Raw genomic sequence first — 15,160 nt, 5'->3', positions numbered from 1 at the left:
GCCAAATATTATTTAAGATGTTGAATTATTCCGCTGCGAAGTTTTAAATATTACGTTGTTGGATTATGAAGGATTAATATTTGTCTACTCCGTTTAAAATTTATGAAAAGAGATGTGACATTCCGTTTACGTTGAGAAACTCTGATTTATTTATGAAATTTTTATGTTGGGAAAACGGGGTGTTACAGAAACCCCTCGGGATCCAACCTAACGTGGATCACAAGAGACACGACACCTACATCTTGTTTATACATTCTTAGTGAATAGATTAAACTAATCGCTTACATCTTAACATACATAAATTCCATTTTTAACATTCTAGTTCTCGACAAGCTAGGTCGAGGCTCTATGTTCATTCCCTTTCCTAGTTTATCTCTACCCCATCATGTTTCGTGTAAATCTCTCATAAGTCGTTCTTGCCATGATTTTTATTCCATGAATCATTTGATGTTATGTGCATTGCCTAGATGTTTTTTTGGGGTGATAAGGTTATAAATCGATGAAAGAAAGGCTTCGAACTGCACCACCGGCCCTAAATTGAGCCAACAAGCCAAAAGCATGTTGGCAAAGTCAGAGGGTTTCGCTATTGGCGAAATATTATGGGCAAAGTTCTGTGAATTTCGCTATTAGCGAAATATTTCGCTAATAGCGAGTTTCTTCGGGTCTGTGCTGTAGAATTTGCAATTTTTGACCCAAAACTCGTCCAAATTGATCCTGCAATGCACCAAAACATCCAGCAACATATAGAAACAATAATAAACAAATTCCATGGCAATTTCAGTATATAATCGCCAAGAATTGCTTTAGGATACAAAAACCATAACTTGCTAACTTAGCATAATTTTTTAGTGTTCTCTCTAAAACTACTCAATCCAAGGGAAGTTTTAACTATTTAAGAACTCACCTTGCATAAACTGAAGTGAAGCTCAAGTATTCTATGCCTTACACCAAAACCCTAGATTAGTAGAAATCAAATTGAAGAAGCTTGCATCAAGAACTCTTAGTTGTTTTCCATCAAAAACTACTCATCCCTCACATAGATGCTTGCTTGAAGGAGAAAACATAAAGTGAAGATGAATTTGGAAGGGATGGTGATCGATTTTCAAGAGAGGGAAGAGAGCAAAAGTTTTCCACAAAACCTAGAAAGAGGAAGTTTGTGACAAAAATGAATATTTTGGGACTTAAGGTCCTTAAATACTCCTCACGCTCAATTGGCAAAATTGCTCTTAACCTTAAACGCGCGCAATTATTCGTTAACAGGTATTATCTCGTAACATGAAAAAGTGGGATGTTACAAAAGTATTATCTAACACATTTGCCTCATCTAGTCCTTAGATCATCTACAATGGGAGGTTCCTCCTCTATTTAGCACCAAGTTAAATAAACACCCTCATTGTGACATCAATTAATTGGGTGCCTATAGAGATGAGTGCTTTTATAGGCACCCTCGCTCCCCTATTACATGTGGGTCCCATATACACAATTAATTGTAATTTTTCTCTATTCAATTATTATATTATTTTAATAGTAGATAAATAAATTAAATAATACTTACAAGTGTTATATTTAATCGAGCAACTTTAAATTTTCAATAAAAGAATTTTTTTTACTACATCAAATAATTTATTGACCTTAAAGTTCAAAAAGAAATCAAGTGTATGTAATTTATAATAATTTGGTTTTTTTTCAAGTTTTTAATTACTATTTTTTGAATTATCAGTAAAATTAAAAAATTGTTCACTTTTTTTTATAGTTTATAATGAAATTAATTCAATATTTCAAAGTTATATAATTATGAATGAATAGATAAAAAAAATTGAAGTAAGATAAGTTATTGTTAAAATTTAATGATATATAATTATTATTGAGACCCATTTAATATTTTATTTCGGGTGTTGTGTTGGAGTGATTAAGTGCTTATTATATATTAATTATGAAACAAGTGACGTGTACAGTCGAGACCCGTTTAAACATACAAACGAGGTGCTGCATTGTGGGTTAAGATCCTCTCCATTTGTAATTTGTTCCATTTGTTGCAATTTGGAGAGAGATAGACAAAAAAAAAATCACGACACCTTTCAAGAGCCCCAATAAACATTGTCTTGCCTCTTAGACATCATATAGGCAAAAGCAATAGAGTATGTTTTTATGGTAGAGGTATTACCGACAAACTCAAGCAATGGAAGACAATACTTGTTTGTCTTGTATGTTGAATCCAACACAAGCACCGTGGAGAACGTGTTAAACAACTTGATAGAATCTGGATGTGCCCAAAAAACATCACTGACTTCATCAGAATCATGAAACTTGCTACAATGATAAACGTAACCATTATCAACCAAAGACTTCAAGAGATGTTGCATGTCATTCCTTGTACCCCTAATGGACCGCCTATACCTGTAAGTAGCATTATAAACGTGTTTGATGGTAGTTGAAGTGGTACGGTTCCTCTTCTTTAAGTTGGTAAGCATTTGCCTCGGAGGAACGTTTGATTCCACCATCTCTTTAAGGTGAACACGTTCATTTGGGTTTAGACGACCGGCGGTTTTATGACCTTTCAACACATCTGTCATGCCATGGTTGTGTTTACCATCACCAACTTTGAGGCTTCAATCACCACCAGTCAACAAGTAACCTCTCAGCCGACTTGCATTTAACCGAACCAGCTATCTCGCGCCGACTCTTTCTCTTGTACTCGGTGTATGAACCTCCCCTTTCACATATCAAAGTAACAAATGTGTTTCTTCCATTGGCACCGTTATCGGATTTACCAATAACAGTGGAAAACCCAAGCTTCCTAGATTTCTCTCGAACCCACTCCAACAAATCATTGCGTGTTGCAAACTTGTGATTGGTGGTAAAATGTTCTAGTTGGTCAATACAAACCGCAACGACTGGAGGTGCTACAACAGGAGGAATAGGAGGAGGAGCATCCTCTACTTTCAGGGGTGGTGGTGGGGGATTCTCGGATTTGGCATTTCTGGAATCATGCGCTCTTCAAGTAAAATAAGCGGTAACACAACAGGAGGTTCAGTCTGAGGTAGATCATCATTTGGGGGATCAACAGGAACAACCATGACTGAAAACAGTGTGAAGCAGAGTCAGAAAATGAACACAGTTTCTGCACTGGTACAGTCCGGAATACAAAATCCGGAACGCATGAATGCAGTCTAGATTTCAAGATCCGAAAAAGTACTGCGAAGATCATACGACGTGATCAAATGTTGATCGCCTAAAAATCGACTAGGGAAAGGTTTATATAAACATTACCTTTGCATTCAGACGAAAATGATGATGTTAACCCCCCTTGATGGCCAGATTGCTGCTCCAAACCATGATTTCGCCCAAATGTAGTCTTTTTGTAGAGGTGTAGGGAGAGTTTTTGATAAAGGTGGTGTGCTTCAGTTAGGTTCCGGAGAACTATATAACCTAGCTGTCCGGATTACGTTTTCCGGAAAGAAAAAAAACGACTATTTTTCCCGCTCGGTTTAAATACAGGGCGTGCGGATTTTCTTCTCCGAAAAACAACCATTGTGTCCGGATTATGTTTTCCGGATTGTATTTCACTCTGACCAAACTCAAGTTTCGCAAGTCCCATGAGGCAGGGTGATTTCCAAATCCATTCGGATTATATGATCTGAATATTGTCCGGATTATATAGTCCGGATAACGGGTATTTTGGTCAAAAACAGGGCGCGCGAGAAGGCAATAGGGTGGAAAAAGTAAATCTCTTAATAATAAGCGAAGTCAAAACATGCTACTGCACCACTCGATCCTTTTATGGTTCTATCTTTGGGTCAGGTGGTGCAGATCTCAGATATGAGGGGATTCATAATCACATAACATAGAAAATTTGGTGCAAATTTCACAATTTTAGGGGATGCAGCTGCATCCTCTCAACTGTACATGGCTCCGCCACTGCCTGGGAGGATATGCGCTTATGAGACGGATAAATCCTTAAGGACAGTGACTTTGTCACGCCTCATGTTATATAATGGATTACTGTTTGGCAGGTTATCTCCTTTCATGGTTTCGTGTCTGTTTACTTCGATTTCGCCAACGTCAAATCAGCACAATTTCAAGAAAGATAAGTTTACTTGTTATCCCTTTTGTTTATTCTCTTCAATATTTAATTGATGCTTTTATTTATATGATGATTATTATTTATAGAGAGAATTTATTCCTAATTTTTACAACAGATTCATGAACCAAATGAGTCGAACTTGAGTTGAAAATTAAACTTATGAAACAAATGACTTGAACTTGAGCTATGGATAGTTCAACTCGTTTGGTTTACGAGTCAGCTCGGTATATCTAATATATATTATCACTTAGAATAGGCTATTTAGTTGTGTTCAACACTTAGAAATCTCACACTTAAAAAACTCTCCTCAATTTCGTTATTGAATTAAAAAAAATTATGTTATTACAAAAATATGCATATATTTATTCATCTTTACACTTAATATTTCTCACCCTTCAGTATGTGGCTTACATTTACTTTGTTACTATGCACCACCCTAATCTTCCATTTGTTACATTCTCCCTTATTACTAGTATAAATACATCTCCCTTATATCTCCCGTTTGTTATGCTCTCCCTTATCTTAGGTTTGTTACATTCTCACTTATCATTAGTTTAAATACTAGACTTACCTATGTGCATTAGTAGATAATTCATAATACAATCTTTTTTTTAAATATTTGTTACTAGCCATAAAATTAAAAGCAACTTTCTTGTATCTCCCGTTTGTTACGTTCTCCCTTATCTTAGGTTTGTTACATTCTCCCTTATAAATACTAGACCTACCTTTGTGTATCAGTACATAGTACAATCTTTTTGTCTTATATAAAATTTTACGATATGGGAAGCTGTTGTTCTAGACCAACCGAAAATATAAGCGATGAAGAAGATTATAGAAACAAGTCAAAGAATGCTCAAGTCACTAAAACTAGGCGACAAGTCACAAGAAGTTCTAGTGCTCTCAAGGATAATAACATGGTTGTTATGAGTACTTCTATGGCTGGGGGAGGTTGTGGAGGTGGAGGTGGTCATCATCATCATCATCATGGTGGTGGAGGTTGTGGAGGTGGAGGTGGTCATCATGGTGGTGGAGGTTGTGGAGGTGGAGGGTGTGGAGGTGGAGGAGGCTGTGGAGGGTCTTAACTGTGTTTCAACTTTTTCTTTGTTTTACGAAAAGTATTTATTTTTGTAAAATATTTGTAGAAAAGTATTACCTATTCTTGTTATAATTTTAGTTTTAATATAAGTATGTGCCTACATGCTAGTAATAACAAAGAAATTGTTTCCAATATAAAAATTTCAATTTCACTTTAAAAAATATGTAGTATAAATTGTGGAAAACATGATAACTTTAGAAAATATGTATTATAAATTGTTGAAAACAATTCTTAAAAAAAATATGTAGTATAAATTGTGGAAAACATGATAACTTTAGAAAATATGTATTATAAATTGTTGAAAACAATTCTTAAAGGGTGTTGAGAGAGTTGACAAAATAACTCTCGAAAGGAAAAGAACTAGAGTTTAATTTTTGAAATAGCCAATTTAAGAGGTAATTTAACATTGATAAAAAAAAAAAATAGATGTATGTCTCGGTGCCAACTCAATGGTTGGTCTCATGGGATACTTGAGATGCCAATTGAGGTCAAAGATCTTAATTGCGATGGATTAGGGAGGAAGAAGAAGAAGAAGAAGAAGAAGAAGAAGAAGAAGAAGAAGAAGAAGAAGAAGAAGAAGAAGAAGAAGAAGAAGAAGAAGAAGAAGAAGAAGAAGAAGAGAGAAGAGTAGAGGAAGAGGAAAGCTCACAATTTTATTGAGGTCCATAAGGTGGACTTTGGAGATGAAGGTGTTGCATTATATTTTGGAGCATTTGATTGTTTTCTTCATTTATTCGATTGCTTCTTTGGACATTTTTTTTCTTCATTGAAACACCTTGTCTTTGTTGCTCGGTGCTTATTCTTTGAACTTTGGTTTGCGTCCATGCCATCCGTTCATCTTTATAGCTTCCACCGGCTTCTTGTACATAGTGCAAGTTTGCACCTACCTCCTCTTTATCACCACCATCATCACCATCCTCTTGTACCTGTGGGTTAGTACCAACATAAAACAAATTTTCCACCACCTCCGGACTAGTTATGTCCGGATTAGGTAGAATAATCAAACAAATAGCTCTAATAATTCTCCATTCATATTGGTAATGGTGAGTAGGGTCATGGGTTCTAAGGAAGGACAAAGTAGTGATAGTATATAATTCTAGATAATAGTTCATCTCTATCCCCTTGATCCCTTGTTTCATACTCACCCCAAACTTTCTAATAAAAGTGATGATTGCACTGATAGGGCCAAACCGCAAGTGCACGGCCTATCGAAGTAATAGTAGTAAGTAGAGTTATCGTTCCACTAGGGAGTTGGTCAATCCAATTAGCTTTTAGAAATTGATTAGAAGAGAAAGAAATAAGAAGTTGGAGAGTGCAGTTTTTGAAGGTAAATAACAATAATATTAAAAAGCCTTGGGATCATTGGTTCATCATAATAACGAATCTTTTCACAAGCAAGCCTTAAACTTATAATTAAACGTTAATCCTAATTACTAAGGACAAGTCTCTCTTTAGCATATCACAGCTCCTCTCGAAGTCAGTGAGTGTATCCCTCCAACAACCACACCTATTCTCATGGGTGATTGCCTTTGGGACCCTTGAAGATCGAAACTTTATGTGTCCCAAGGTTTGCTAGACTATTCTCATGTTTCGCAAACCTTGTCTAAATTCACTTGTTCGGATATCAAAGCTCCGCGTTTGCTTTATGAATTGATATCTGTGATGATGAATTAACCATTATCAAACCCTCCACGTTCGCTTCCACAGTTTGATAATAATTAATTCATGTTAAAATGGTGAATTTAGATTAGGAATTAGGGTAACAATTAATTAGGGTTTAAGACTTGGCTTGATCCGGATTACGTCATTAGACTTATCCAACGATCCCAAGACAAAGAAGTCTACTCACTAACGTTCATTGTAGACATGGGGGAAGAAGAGAGAAAGCAATAAAGTAAAAGAACAATAATATAAAAGTGAACGTTTATTCAAAGAACAAAAGATGATTGTTTATGATGGAGTGCTACTCTATTTATAGCTTTACAATTGACTTAAAATCTAAGTAACTATAAGGGCTAATCAGTAAAACTACAACAGAGTAACTTGGGCCCGAAGAAAAAGCAGCAAAAGGTCTTCTGTGAGGTGGCACGGCCGTGCCACATATTGGCACGGGCCGTGCCAAGCTTTTGACTTGGGGGCTTTATATTTTTGTTCCGAATCTTTCGTATTTTTGCTCCAAATCAGCTCCAGACTCCTTTCTTTTGCTCCAAGACACCTTCCATCATATATTCGTTCCTAAAATATAAAATATGCAATTTGTAGTGAACTAGCTCAAAAAGGAAATAATATTTAAATAAAATAAAACTAAATCTAATTAAAACGAAACTAAATAATGCATAAAAATAGACTAAATATAGACTCATCATGTGTAACACCCTATTTCTAATAAGCGGTAAAACGCGCGAATATACAACCATATTCTAGAAATAGATGCTACGTCTTCAAATAGACCACAATACATACATGCATAAAGATCATGTCACATCACATAGCAGCGGAACGTATAAATATAATCCATAAACATATCTGGATCTTCAATAAAATACAAATGTATTCTCCAAACTCCAAATAACAAAATAGCTCAACAATTCCAAAATATAAAGTCAAATAACAACATGCAAAGACTATCCTAGATCAGAGCCCTAATCTAGACACTTGCATGAAAAAGAGGACTCCACTCCTCAGCATCAACAAGCAACACTAAGCATCCTGCACTCCATCTACCCGTCCATACAGAAAGGTAGGTGGTAAACCACTGAGGGTTAGCATTACATCATCATAATCCATATAAGATTAATAAGAACTTTGGAAATGAAAGATATAATCAAGGATAAAGAATGACAATTCATACATAGTTCAACAATATTCACAACATGTAATAATCCAAGATCATTCAATATCATCATATCAAGTTCATATCCACAAGTGTATCTTACACATATCACAACCTCACCTTGTCAATCAACAATTAACAATTCAATCCGCAAGTACAATTAGCAATAATCAACCCTCAAACACATCTTAATGCAATTCAATCCACCAACAGTTTATGCAATGTCTCTAGACTCATCTAGATGCATGTGGTACCAAAACACCTCAAGGTCGTCACCTTTGATGCAACAAAAACATCGTAATCACCTCCATTGGATATAAATCCACCACCATCAGTCATGTATGCATGAACATGTGACCCAACTACAATGCATATGTTCACACAACAATAATCACCTCACCATCACCAATACTTGTATATATGCAATCATTAACAATTCCTCACCACATATCATATATACAATTACCAACAACATCCAAAAATCACGCAACATGAAGTTGCCACATAAACACACCATTAATCATCCTCACATAACATATAATAACTCTCCATAAAGGATTCACAATCAATTGATTCACAAAAGTCATCTTTAGTCAAGTTCGTCTCTCCAAGTCATAACTTAAAATTAATCGAACAATTAATTCAAAACCAAGTAAACCAGCTCAATAGCCTATGCCTTGTATTCTCACAGTCCACGTGTGTGTGCAGTAGAGGATACGTAAGCATTTCATCGGCCAAATCCAACGAATTCATAAAAATCACAAGGTTCGTCTCCATTATCATTTTTCAAAGAATTTCCCAAAAATGAGTAAGTTCACCTCAACACAGCTTAACCATCACTGTTGCACTCTTAAAAAAATCAAGTTTTCAAAGATTAAAAACATTCCACAAGGATTGGGTCGACTTGGAACGAGTTACGCGGGATTTTTCAATAAAACGTTTCAAGAGTAGTTTCCCCATAACTTGCAAACCAAAAATCGTATTCAAGTCAAACCAACACCCTTAGAAAGATAAAAATATTCTCTGCAATATTCATGTTTATACCAAAAACCAGTTCACGACTGAAACGAGGGAAAAGGCGCAAGAATGCAAAACAGGGGTTTGCTGTCCTGTGCAACTCGCAACTGCGAGTGACCTTACTCGCATCTGCGAGTAGCCTCCAGGAAGCCACTCCTGCTCGCATTCAACTCGCAACTGCGAGTACGGTTGCGAGTTATGACAGTAGTTTCGGGAAAAAGAGCCATTTTCACCCCAAAACCCCAATTTTGACTCCCCAATGCCCAAATTTGATTCCAAAGTTTGTCTAAACATTTCTAAACATGAAAAGACACTCAATTCCATATAAAATTTGCCCCAAAACATTCTCTAAACAAAAATCATCATTTGACCCATTTTCATCAAATATTCAAAAACAACACAAAACCATATCAAACTCTCCAATTATGATTACCCAGTGTTTTAATCATCAACAACAACATATATCAGCAACAACAGTAGCTATATCTCATGAATTTACCAACAATTCATCACAACAACATCTCATATTACCATTTTTGGACAAAAATGCAAAGTATATATATAACCACCACTTAAGCATGTAATTTCATCACTAACAACTCAATTATCATTCAAATTACATACTCGAACATTGCATCAAAACATGAACACGAATTTGAAAACAAATAGGTTCAATTCAACAATTTTACAAAAATGGGTAAAGAGAAAAAGTTGTGAATTATGGTTGAAACCTAACCCTCTTACCTCTAACACCAAGATTCTCTAACCCAAGCTTCAATTTTGCTCCTAGATGTTGAATCCCCTCTTTGCCTTCTAACCCTTGTTGTTGTTGTTGCCTCTAGTCTCTATCTCTATCTCTTCCCAAATGAAATGAAATGAATAATGTTTGTAAAACCTAGTTTCATCCACAACTAGAGTTTATATACTAGCTCTACTCAATTGGGCTTATCTCTTAAACATTAATGGGCCTAACCCATTTCTAATTCAACCTCAAAAATGTTACTACTCACTTACCGGTAAAATATAACACTAACGGTCACTCAACGGTAATTAAAATAATTACTACACCCTCTCTACTAACTAGGTAAAATAATAACTTCCACTAAACACTAAAAAAATAACTTTCTGAAAAATTACAAAATTGCCACTGCCCTCAAAATGACCAAAATGCCCCTAAGTCCAAAATGACTAAAATACCCTTCTAATACCGAATTCTACGATTCTCAACCAAAAATACACACAGAGGCAAATAATCACATAAGAGCACATATAATACACATAAATAAATAATAAAATAAAACTAGCGAAAATCGGGCTGTTACAACTCTCCCCCACTAAAAGAATTTTCGCCCTCGAAAATTACCTGAAGGAAACAACTCTGGATACGCAACCCTCATCCTACTCTCCGATTCCCAAGTGGCACTCTCGCCAATCGGTCGAACCCAAATCACTTTAACCAAAATGACCTCCTTGCCACGCAAACGTTTCACTTCACGATCCTCAATCCTCACTGGCCAAGTCTCAACGGTCAAATTATCCCTTACTTCCAATTCATCCACTTGAATCACATGAGACGCATCATACACATACTTCCGCAACTGAGATACATGAAACACATCATGAAGATTCGACAAAGATGGTGGTAACGCAATCCGATACGCTACAACCCCTACCTTCTCAACAATCTCAAACGGTCCAACAAAACGAGGAGTCAACTTCCGACACTTCAAAGCACGTCCAACACCAGTTACAGGATTCACTCTCAAAAACACATGATCACCAACCTGAAACTTAAGGTCTTTCCTCCTCTTATCATGATAACTCTTCTGCCTACTCTGAGACGCTCTCATCTTCTCTTGAATCATCTTAACCTTCTCGGTCGTCTCTTGCACAACTTCCGGTCCTAACAAAGCACTTTCTCCTGACTCATACCAACACAAAGGAGTTCTACACCTCCGACCATACAAAGCCTCAAACGGTGCCATTCCGATACTAGAGTGAAAACTGTTGTTGTAGGTAAACTCAATCAACGGTAAACATTCAATCCAACTGACACCTTGCTCCAACACACAAGCTCTCAACAAATCTTCCAAACTCTGAATAGTTCTCTCCGTCTGACCATCAGTCTGGGGATGATAAGCAGAACTCAACCTCAACTTAGTTCCCAAAGCAGCTTGCAAACTCTCCCAAAACTTAGAAGTAAACCTCGGATCCCGATCCGACACAATACTAGAAGGAACACCATGCAATCTAACAATTTGCTCAATGTAGATCTCAGCCAACTTAGCCACAGACATACCGGTCTTAATAGGAACAAAATGTGCCGACTTCGTCAACCGATCAACAATCACCCAAATAGAGTCAAAACCCTTAACAGTCTTCGGCAAAGCTCCAACAAAGTCCATTGATATACTATCCCACTTCCACTCTGGCACAAACAACGGTTGCATCAAACCTGATGGCTTCTGATGTTCAATCTTAGATTTCTGACAAACCAGACAAGCATACACAAACTCTGTGATCTCCTTCTTCATTCCAGGCCACCAAAACAACCTCTTCAAATCCTGATACATCTTAGTCGCTCCGGGATGAATACTCAAACTACTTCTGTGACCTTCTTCCAAAATCTGCCTCTTAAGCTCAAGAACACTTGGTACACAAACACGATCCCGAAACATCAAAACACCGTTCTCATCCAACCCGAAGTCTCCACCCTTACCTTGGTTAACCAACACCACCCGATCTACAAGTTCCAAATCCTCCTTCTGACCATTCTTGATCTCCTCCAAAATATTACTTGTTAACTTCAACATTCCCAACCTCACACCATTCGGTGTCAACTCACTAACCAAACTCAAATCTCGAAACTGCTCAATCAACTCTAACTCTTTAACCATCAAAGAAGACATATGCAACGACTTCCTGCTCAAAGCATCAGCAACAACATTAGCCTTTCCAGGGTGATAACTCAACTGAAAATCAAAATCCTTAAGATACTCCAACCACCTTCTCTGCCTCATATTCAACTCCTTCTGGTCAAACAGATACTTCAAACTCTTATGATCACTGAACACTTCAAACTTAGAACCATACAGATAATGCCTCTAAATCTTCAGCACATATACGACAGCCGCTAATTCTAAGTCATGAGTCGGATAATTCTTCTCATGAACTTTCAACTGCCTCGAAGCATAAGCCACAACCTGACGATTCTGCATAAGCACACCACCAAGACCCATCTTAGAAGCATCACAATACACCACAAACGATTCCTTCGGATTCGGCAAAATCAACACTGGAGCTGAAGTCAACCTCTTCTTCAACTCTTGGAAACTCTCCTCACACTTAGCGTCCCAAACATAAGCTTGTCGTTTCCGAGTCAACTGCGTCAATGGAAACGCCAACTTAGAGAATCCTTCAATGAACCTCCGATAATAACCTGCCAATCCAAGAAAGCTTCTAACCTCAAAAACAGACTTAGGTGATTCCCACTGTAACACTGCATCAACCTTCGACGGATCCACGGCAATGCCACCTTTAGAAATCACATGACCAAGGAAACTCACTTCCCGCAACCAAAACTCACACTTCGACAACTTAGCAAACAACCTCTTCTCCTTCAAAACTCCCAACACAATCCTCAAATGCTCAGCATGCTCTTCTTCAGACTTCGAATATACTAAAATATCATCTATAAACACCACCACAAAACGATCCAGAAAAGGATGAAATATCCTATTCATGTATTCCATGAAGACACCTGGCGCATTAGACACTCCAAATGGCATCACAGAATACTCATAGTGTCCATACCTCGTTCTGAACGCAGTTTTGGATATATCTTCCGCCTTTACTCTAATCTGATGATATCCTGACCTCAAATCAATCTTGCTAAACACTTCTGCACCAACCAACTGATCCATCAAATCATCAATCCTCGGAAGCGGATACCGATTCTTGATTGTCACCTTGTTCAACTGCCGATAATCCACACACAATCTCATGCTACCATCTTTCTTCTTAACCAACAACACAGGAGCTCCCCACGGCGAAACACTTGGCCTGATAAACTGTTTCTCCAACAACTCTTCCAACTGCTTCTTCAACTCACCCAATTCTGATGCAGACATCCGATACGGCGCAATCGAAATAGGACTCGTTCCAGGCACCAAGTCAATTGCAAACTCAACCTCTCTCTCCGGTGGTAACTCGGTAATGTCGTCCGGAAAAACTTCTGGAAACTCTTGCACTACCGGCAAATCACCAACTCCTTTCTCACTACTCTCCTTTAAGGAAGCAAACATCATGAACACACAAGCTTCGCCATCCAAAGACTTCTTCACTTGCTCCGCGGTTAAGAACTTTCCACCTTCTTCTGCTACCAGTTTCGAAAACGTTACACTCTTGGTCAAACAATTAATGTTAACACCAAAAGTCAACATCCAATCCATACCAAAAATTACGTCAATATGCTTCAACGGAAGACACACAAGATCCAACTCAAAATCAACATTGCCAAAACTAACAGGACACTTAGCACACACTAAAGAAGTAGTCACCGAACCACTAGCCGGGGTATCGATAACCATCCCTCGAGACAACGGAGTCACAACCAGACCCAAACGCTCAACACAACTCGCCGCGATAAAAGAATGAGTAGCACCAGTATTAATAATTGCAATCAAAGGAGTACTATTGATAAAACACATACCTCGGATGAGATTATCAGGATGCTCTACCTCTTCCGCATTCAATGCAAACACCTTCCCCGCCGCCTTCTTCGGCCTGGTACACTTAGTACTGATATGCCCCTTCTCACCGCAATTGTAGCAAGTGATCTCCTTCTTGCACTCAGCAGCCTTGTGACCTGCTTCTCCACACTTGTAGCACTTCTCACCACTCTTGCAATCATTAGCAAAATGACCCAATGTGCCACACTTGTAGCACCTCACCTCAGCGACATTCACCTTAGAGCCTCCACCAGATTCTCTCTTCTTGCCTTTGTCTTTGTTGTAAGGCTTCCCAAATCCATGCCCCTTTCCTTTCTTCTCATTCTGAGCCTTGTAGTGATTAACCTTAGCCCTTCCAGCATCATCAAACATACGACACTTATGCACCAAAGTATCAAAATCACGGATCTCCTGAATACACATATACTGGTAGATGTCGGGCCTCAAGCCACTCTCAAATTTTACACACTTAGAGACCATAGCATCCTCTGCATTGATGTACGGGCAAAACCTCGAAAGCTCCTCAAACTTTGCCGCATACTCAGCCACTGAACGGTTCTCTTGCTTCAAGTTCAAGAACTCCACCTCCTTCTTAGTCCTCAAATCCTCAGGAAAGTACTTCCTCAAAAACTCAGTCTTGAACCTAGCCCAAGTCACAGTTCCACCAGCTTCAAGCCTTCCCTTAGCATTGGTCCACCAATACTCAGCCTCCTCTGCAAGCATATGAGTAGCCAACCTGACCTTCTGGTCCTCACTAGTCACCATAGCACGGAAGATCCTCTCCATGGCCTGCACCCAACTTTGAGCTCCATCCGGGTCATATCTACCCTTGAACGTCGGCGGACTGTTTCGCAAGAAACGATCCAACCTTCGCTCCTCAGCCTCACCAGGATCACGATGACCAACTGTCGCCTGCTCATTAGCCTGAGCCAACACCTGAGCCATCGAAGCCAAAGCCTGAGCAATTGCCGCATCATCTCTACCACCAGCCATCTTACTTCCACACAAAACCAACCAACAGATAAGAACAACAACACAACAACACCAGAACAAGTACCGAAGGTAACTCATTACCATTCGCATACTAACAGGGTAAATCAACATACACTAGTCTACTAGTCCAGACAAGACTAACCAGGCTCTGATACCAACTTGTAACACCCTATTTCTAATAAGCGGTAAAACGCGCGAATATACAACCATATTCTAGAAATAGATGCTACGTCTTCAAATAGACCACAATACATACATGCATAAAGATCATGTCACATCACATAGCAGCGGAACGTATACATATAATCCATAAACATATCTGGATCTTCAATAAAATACAAATGTATTCTCCAAACTCCAAATAACAAAATAGCTCAACAATTCCGAAATATAAAGTCAAATAACAA

At 38.1% G+C, this 15,160-nt stretch overlaps 1 protein-coding gene and 1 pseudogene across 1 annotated transcript; both read right to left on the bottom strand.

The window, feature by feature from the left end:
- Positions 1 to 1,966: 1,966 nt before the first annotated feature.
- Positions 1,967 to 3,336, bottom strand: LOC146915054 (uncharacterized; annotated as a pseudogene).
- Positions 3,337 to 8,842: 5,506 nt separating this feature from the next.
- On the bottom strand, positions 8,843 to 14,539 carry LOC146915053 (uncharacterized). Its single transcript, XM_085721216.1, has 2 exons — positions 13,742 to 14,539; positions 8,843 to 8,862 (listed from the first exon to the last, which is right to left on the bottom strand). Exons 1-2 carry the CDS (start codon positions 14,523 to 14,525, stop codon positions 8,843 to 8,845), a joined length of 804 nt encoding a protein of 267 aa, XP_085577342.1. The 5' UTR covers positions 14,526 to 14,539.
- Between the last annotated feature and the right edge of the window lie 621 nt (positions 14,540 to 15,160).

Source organism: Medicago sativa, chromosome 6, assembly GCF_051527215.1.
Source record: "Medicago sativa cultivar Bolivia chromosome 6, Bolivia_mono, whole genome shotgun sequence".
NCBI classification, from domain to species: Eukaryota; Viridiplantae; Streptophyta; class Magnoliopsida; order Fabales; family Fabaceae; genus Medicago; species Medicago sativa.
The sequence above is the reverse complement of the archived record's forward strand: the minus strand, read 5'-3'. Positions and strand labels throughout refer to the sequence as shown.